Genomic DNA, 7260 nt, shown 5'->3' on the forward strand with positions numbered 1-7260 from the left:
AACCCTTTCTCCACCAATTCTTTAAACACACAAAACTTTGTGAAGGTTTGATCCTTTTTTTGCATGAAAAATATCTAATATTTTCAAGAAAAGTCATCAACAAATATAACATAATACTTGTGTTTGGACGTGGATGTTGTTGAGAATGGTCCACACACATCTAAATCGACTCACTCTAGAATAGCCTCTACTCGACTGTCTCTGTTGTGAAAGGAAGCCTTGGTATATTTTCCCAAAGTACACCCCTTGCATGTATCAACTTGCTCTAGCGTACCTTTGGGAAGACCAATAGAGATCTAGTGCATGATTTTCAAATCCCTATGATGCATGTGGCCTGATTGCCTATGCCACAACTTTCCAACGTCTTGGCTTTGCACCATCTCTACTTTTGTGCTCAAAGTAGCACAATCCTATACCTCCAAATTATATATATTCTTCACCTGAATCCTTGTCTTCTTTACTTGACCCGTGGCTATGTGTTGAAGGAACACCTTTCCTTTCAAGAAGATCACACCATAGCCTCTATCCTAAAGCATGGAAACAGATACCAAGTTCTTCTTCAGCCCCAGAACATACATAACATTTTTCAAGGTAAGTGGAACCCCATCCTCCCTCTAAAAAGTAACTGTGCCCAATCAAGTACCACTATACCTCCCGTTGTCACCCATCTCGATATGCATATGTCGATCTTTCTCCTCCAGGTCATTGAATAACTCCTTTTCTCCAGTCATGTGGAATGAAGCTCCACTGTCTAAGTACCTTACACTTCCCATCATTTATGGCACCATGAAGGCAATGAGGGAAAGTCGTGTTCTAATTGAGAGACCAAAGCCTCACCCGCCACTCCTCCTAAGGACTTCTTCTTGGACTTCTTAGGTAGACAATTTGTAGCAAATGGCCCAGCTCGTGACAATGAAAGAAATTAACTTTTGTAATGCCTTTCTTCTTACCTCCATGGAAAGAATCCAATTTGGAATGGGAAGCTTTCCCTTTCCCTTTCTTCGCCTTAATTTCTATGCATAGTTATCTTCATCATCAATATTTAATGAAGAGCCAACCATAGTGTGCCTCCTTTTCTCCTCTTGCATCAAATCTGACCGCATTCGTTCCCAATCCGGCAGCTTCTCCCGACTATTAACAGAGTCCTGATAACTATGCCAACTCTTTGGGAGTCCTAGAAGAGAAAGACTCACCATATCATCCTCGGCAACTGTGATTCCAACACTTCCAAGTTCATCACGGCATTGAGTGAACTCGATCAAGTATTTCGTAATAGTATCACCTTTCTCCATTTTGATTTTTCATAGTTTGTCCTTCAGTGCCAATTTCCTTTGGTCATTGTTGTTCTGATATAAGTTAGTGAATGCTTTCCACATAGCATACAGAGTTTCCTTGCCATGGAGACTTGAGACAATGTGGTTTCAAACTCCCTCAAGGATTATCTGCCTCGCCTTCACCAAACACTTCTTCCATTCATCCAGATTGTGTGCATCTGATGTTGCTAGCTTAGGAATGTCCTGATCAATGAATTCCTTCAAGTCATTATCCTCTAACATAGGCTCCATTATGTCCTTCTAGGCTATATAATTCGAGTTGCCTTCAAATGCATACTCAAGCCGCAAACTGTAGAATGCCATCTTCCGATCCTGAAGTATGTATTACAAATTTGAATTTCACCTGTAACCCAAAACTCAAAACTTCAAAATCTCCTCTAGTATATTGTCTTAAGCTTCGATACAATGTATATTTTCTAGTAGAGTCACAAGCTCATATAATCTACTAAAACAAGAGACAAGGATCTACATCTACTTTCAACATGTGGAAGCCAATAGATCGATGAAAATAATATGAACAAGAAGAAGACAAATCAATGGCACATAACACAATAAGTTTTTCTAGGGCAAGCCACTACTCAAAACCCTGCCTATCTGTATTGCATTAATCGGAAATATGAGTGAAGATACAAAACTTGTTCTCACAAGAACAATTCTGCATAAGTATGCTCAACTCTCTGCCTCACAAACCCACACCTACCAACACTTGGCCAATTTCTGCTGCCTACTAAGCCCCTATTTCCTTGTGCAACTCCTAGGCTATATAACCCATATTAATGGGAATCCAATGCTTCCAAAACTGCGCAATCCAATCTAGGTCATCTTCTTAATTGCATGCATGATCTATACAACTCACTAAATCATACAACTAATAGTACATTGTCCTTGCACTCTAGTCTCAACTGGGTCTTTCTCAGAACTGACATGCATGAGTTTCCGATGAGACAATATTCAGTTAACTGGGATAGCACCTGTGGATGCACCAATGCACTAACTGACTGCTAATCCTCTTCTAGTTCAACAAACAATTAGAACTAGTTTAACTGTCTAATTACAACTCAATCTAAACTCACACTAGACCCCTAAAATTTAGGGAGAACCCTTACATGACTTCCAAAAGACTTCTAACTTGAAATTCCTAAGCTAATTAAGTCAGTTAAACTTAATTAACTATTTACAAGTTTCTATAAGAATAGAATTCTATTTTAATTCTCAGTTTAAATTCAAGGACAAATATTAGCTGGAATTTCTTGTTGCCATTTCTCAACAAATTAGTGAAAATGGAGGAACGAACCACCAAGGGATCCACTGTGAGCATGAGTGTGAGCTTCTCCCAAACATCTAGAACAAAGGGGTAATATAAAAACGGGTGCTCGACATCCTCAGGGGCCAATCCACAAAGTGAACAGTGACTATGGCTATAAAATCCCCGATTGATGAGCACATCCCATGTGAGAATCCGGTTGTGTAAGACCAACCATATAAAGCATTTGATCTTTAATGGGCATTCCACCTCCACATCCTAACCAACCATCCAAATAGTGGCTAAGTCGGGACCGTAGATGATAAAAAATAGTATACTCCCTTAACAAGGATGTCCCACCAAAAGTAGAATCAACCCATGCAAGCCTATGAGCCCTATCAAAAAGTGCAATGCCCGCATTAATGAGGTTCAAGTGATAAGAATTACAATCCGCCTAAAAAATCTCTATAATGCCCAACTCTTGAGCAATTAAGCTAATAGAGAGAGTTGAATGAGGCTCGACCATCCTCTCTATAAAGGCCAAAGATGAGAGCCCATTCCATAATAGGCATTGTTTGAGATGGAAAGGTAAGAATTGTGAGACCACGGACATGCCCTTGATTAGATTAAGAACAATACAGACCTTCTCCTCAAAACCCACTTCCTAGCGTAAGTTGGCACTAGCTAACTTTCATAAAACTACGCAAAATGTATGAGGAGCTATGAGCCACAGAACTTACCGACCAAAATCCAATCTTTTAAGTTCATATTATTTAAGTACTTGTCGTCAATCATGTCTTGCAAACCACCAGATCCATTAAAAGCCCTGCATAGGCCACTAATAAGAAGAGCCTTGTTGAAACATTTGGTTCCCAACCTCCTTTCGACACAGATTTGGATAACGACAAAGGGATCCATATTTGTGGAACTAACTACGTACATTTAGGACTATTAACTGCCATAGCGTAAAAATCCATATTTGTGAAGCTATATAGCTACAGCCCTTTATGAGAAATATGAAGCCTCATCTCTTTGCTTAATTTGGAAATCTTGTGGATCATTCAAATTTGAATTTTGTGTCCGTTAATTAATTAAATAAGAATTAATAAAATAAATGTTTTTTTCCGAGACTTAATAATTAAATAAAATTTTAAAATGAAAGAAAAAATTGCAAGGCTGATTAAATATACGTATAAGAGTAATAATGAAAATATGTTTCAAAAATTTACTCACAAAATAATGATGAAAAAGACATGTTGAATAGTGTGCTTTTTTATTGTTAATTTAATAGAAAAAATATTTAGAAATATATAAAAATATAATGAGCTTTTTAAATTCATATTTTATGAATGCTAAACACTAATTTCTTTAATTATTATTAAAGTGATATCTTGCCGTTATTGATTTCTCCTTAAAAGATTAATTTCATTAAAACATAATATTTTATTAACGCATTATTTAATTAAGTATATAGTTAATTTATAATTATCCTTAAAATACAATTATTTATAAAAAAATACTTTAAAAATTACATAAATATGTATTCATTTAATTGAAATTAAGTCCAAGCATTTAAATGTGTTCACTCTGTAAAATGCATAAAAGGGCTCTCATGAAGCTCCAGAGAAAAAGCATATGAATGTCCTTTCTAACTGAATTACATAAACATGTTTCCGTGATCTTTTGACTGACACAAGATTATTATACACGGAAAATTATTACAACTTCCACGAAACAATAAGAATCAAAATTTACATAATAAATGACAAAAGAATGAACCAGGAAAATCAAAATTTACATAATAAATGACAAAAGAATGAACTAGGAAAATTATGGGGAGATAAAGAAAGATTGATCGGCATCCATCGCAGTTGTCCTTAGCAGAGCGGAAGATCTCTAGGAGGTGCCTCGATACTCGAAAGTTCGTCAGGTCCATTGTTTACCACAAAAACCGTTGCCAATCCCCATGTTATGTGAACATCCAAGTGGCAGTGCATCAGCCAAGCTCCTGCAATACACATTCACCATTACTAATATGCACAAAGCATTCAGGCCAATTCAGAATCAGAGACAACAGAAAAAGAAAGTGTAATACAGCGAAACAAATGCTCACCAGGATTGTCAGCAACGAATCTTATTGCAGCCCAGCCATTGACTGGAACGTTCACAGTGTTGCGCATAGGAGGATCCACCAGGTTGAATTTCTGAGGATCTGTTTGAGAATTATAATTCCCAAAGCCTGCTCCCACGATGTAAAAATCATAACCATGGAGATGGATAGGATGGCTTTCACCCGCAAATATATTCGTTCCCTGAAGAATTACTTGCACCCTTGTATTATACTCAAGGACTTTCACTCTGGTGTCTTTCACTGGGGACCAGAGGGCTCTGCTTATGTTCTGAGCAGTATAATCAAATTGCATGGGAGGGTTATCAGGGAAGTCCGTCGTGAATACTCCTTTCTTGCCAAGTTGTTGAGCTTGAAGGATTGAAAACGACGTTGGCAGCACAAATGATATGTTATTCATACTTGCTGCAAATCTTGATCCATTAGGACCTCCACAAGACTGTCCTGGACAGTTGATCAATCCTAGACCGACAGTGTAGAACAAATTCTCATCCACAGTCTGAGGAACGAAGACTGGGTGATCATTTGAGGCCAAGCTTCTGAGACCATCAGCGAAGCTAGTCACAGTTTGTGTGTCGTTGTAAAATGGAAGAATGGGCATGGCTGGAACTGATGTAGAAGAGCTTCCCTCGTATTCTAAAATTGCAGTGGTAGTTGTATTATCGAACGGAACTCCTTGCCCACTAGAATATGCACGGGCAGCCATGTAGTATCTGCCTATTGCTTGATCGGCAGCTATCAGTACATCGGTAGTCTGCCCGGGGCCGAGCATCAGAAAATTCGTCTGAAGAGGCTTTGTATACAAAGCATCCACAGCCACAACAGTCATTGTGTGGTCAGCTACGGAGAAGAATAAGTCAGTATTCATTCCAGCATTGATAACGCGTACGAGATTGGTTCCCCCAGCCTTCACGGAGACACGAAATGTATCTGTATATTCCATCATTTGCCAGTACTAAATTTAGAAACAGTTAAAGAATTTCACTCAATTATAATTGATTAATATAGCGATAAATGTACCTGAACTGGAACATTGGTATAGGTCTCCCGGTTGTCCATTTATAGTAAATGCATCTGAAACGTTCGGGGCAGCTCCTGTTTTTGTTGCTTCGTTCACAACATCAATAGGATTCCTATTCCACCATTCACCTGCCAATGCACGGAGGATCAAAATTTTCAATCACATTAGGAAATGAAACTGAAATCAAGCACCATAGAATATTGCTTAAACAATGAAGAAAATAACATCGTTTTAACATACCTAGAACAATAGGAATCTGCCTATCAGCTTTGGTAAAGGGATATGTGGTGCCCAGCTTTGGGTAGATGATCAAGGCTCCATAGACAGTAGCTCGAAGCCATGAACTGTGTGCATGCCACCAGAGAGTCCCTTCTTTGCCAGTGATGGTGAATCTATATGTGTAACTTCCTCCTGGACGAATAGGGCATTGGGTTATAAACTCAGGTCCATCAGCCCACCCTGTGCGAAATTGACTTACTCCATGCCTGCAAGCAAATACAAATACAAATGTTTACAAATACTTCTGGTATGTCATTTCTCAATACTGAATGCATTAATATCCATGTAATCCAGCGGAGTTAGAGACGTACCAGTGGATTGTAGCGTTATACTGCGCGTTATTGTAGACTTTTACCCTAAGGGTATCTCCGTTCCTAACATGGAGCGTTGGACCAGGGAACTGTCCGTTCACGGTGATTATATTATGTAATCCACATAGCTTCCTCACAGGCGTAGATTGAAGCTGCATTTTAAATCAACCAGCAGCAAAGCATTAGCTTAGTTAACAAATCAGCGATTGGCATGCATGCATAACATTTCCTATCGTTTGATCACTTCCTAAACGTTCGCCCAGAAAACATGAGGTAAAATATGAGGGGCACTTATTTCTCTCTGCCCAATTATCACATATATAAAACCAGAAGCGTAAAATAATACTCAAAGTGGGACGCAGGAATCAAAACATATATTCTCCCATGAAGAACACATCCATTTAACAAATAATTAACACATGTAAAAAGTCAGATATTGAAAGTATTTCGAAGACGTACAACAAATGTGTGACTGTGTAGCTTCGCATGTGCCAAGGCTGTCAGCAAGGTCAGGCATAAGTGCATCCGAACGAATCTGGCTGCAAACTGTTGAGCACAACCATGTTGATTAAACGCCTCCATTGCTGCAGATAGATTTTGCAGAGATGAAGCCAGCAAAATATGAGAACGGCCTCCTAATATCCAAATATCGGAAAAGGCTCAATTTAAATGCAAAGAAGGTAATCCAAGATGATGCTCACACTAAAATCTATTATTGGGAAAAGACTAGCCTCAATTGATTGAGAGATGGCTAAGGAAAAATATAAAGATGGAATGCAAAAGAACGGTGAGCAAGTATTTATACATGTAGATTAGCAATTCAACTAAGTTTAGTCTACGTTGAATTTGTTAGGGGTTGCTAGGAAGGCCTAAAGTTGGTGAAGTTAGGCATTGCGACACAAACTTAGTCATGGTGTGCTGTATCCGGGAAGAGGGTACAGTGG

At 38.5% G+C, this 7260-nt stretch overlaps 1 protein-coding gene across 1 annotated transcript; it reads right to left on the bottom strand.

Annotated features, from left to right (window-relative positions):
* Positions 1–4351: 4351 nt before the first annotated feature.
* LOC149193327 (laccase-12-like) lies at positions 4352–7051 on the bottom strand. Its single transcript, XM_089406575.1, has 6 exons — positions 6776–7051; positions 6317–6468; positions 5967–6211; positions 5726–5854; positions 4691–5635; positions 4352–4585 (listed from the first exon to the last, which is right to left on the bottom strand). Exons 1-6 carry the CDS (start codon positions 6896–6898, stop codon positions 4455–4457), a joined length of 1725 nt encoding a protein of 574 aa, XP_089262701.1. The 5' UTR covers positions 6899–7051; the 3' UTR covers positions 4352–4454.
* Between the last annotated feature and the right edge of the window lie 209 nt (positions 7052–7260).

The sequence above is a fragment of the Pinus tabuliformis genome, chromosome 2_2, assembly GCF_031772625.1.
Source record: "Pinus tabuliformis cultivar Carrire ecotype Pingquan chromosome 2_2, CPIR1, whole genome shotgun sequence".
Classification (NCBI taxonomy): domain Eukaryota; kingdom Viridiplantae; phylum Streptophyta; class Pinopsida; order Pinales; family Pinaceae; genus Pinus; species Pinus tabuliformis.

Coding starts and splice junctions, on each gene's coding strand:
- LOC149193327 (XM_089406575.1), bottom strand. CDS start 6,898: ATGGAGGCGTTTAATCAACATGGTTGTGCTCAACAGTTTGCAGCCAGA. Junction 6,212..6,316: donor TATAACGCTACAATCCACTG/GTACGTCTCTAA, acceptor ATTTGCTTGCAG/GCATGGAGTAAGTCAATTTC. Junction 5,636..5,725: donor ATACCAATGTTCCAGTTCAG/GTACATTTATCG, acceptor TGGAATATACAG/ATACATTTCGTGTCTCCGTG.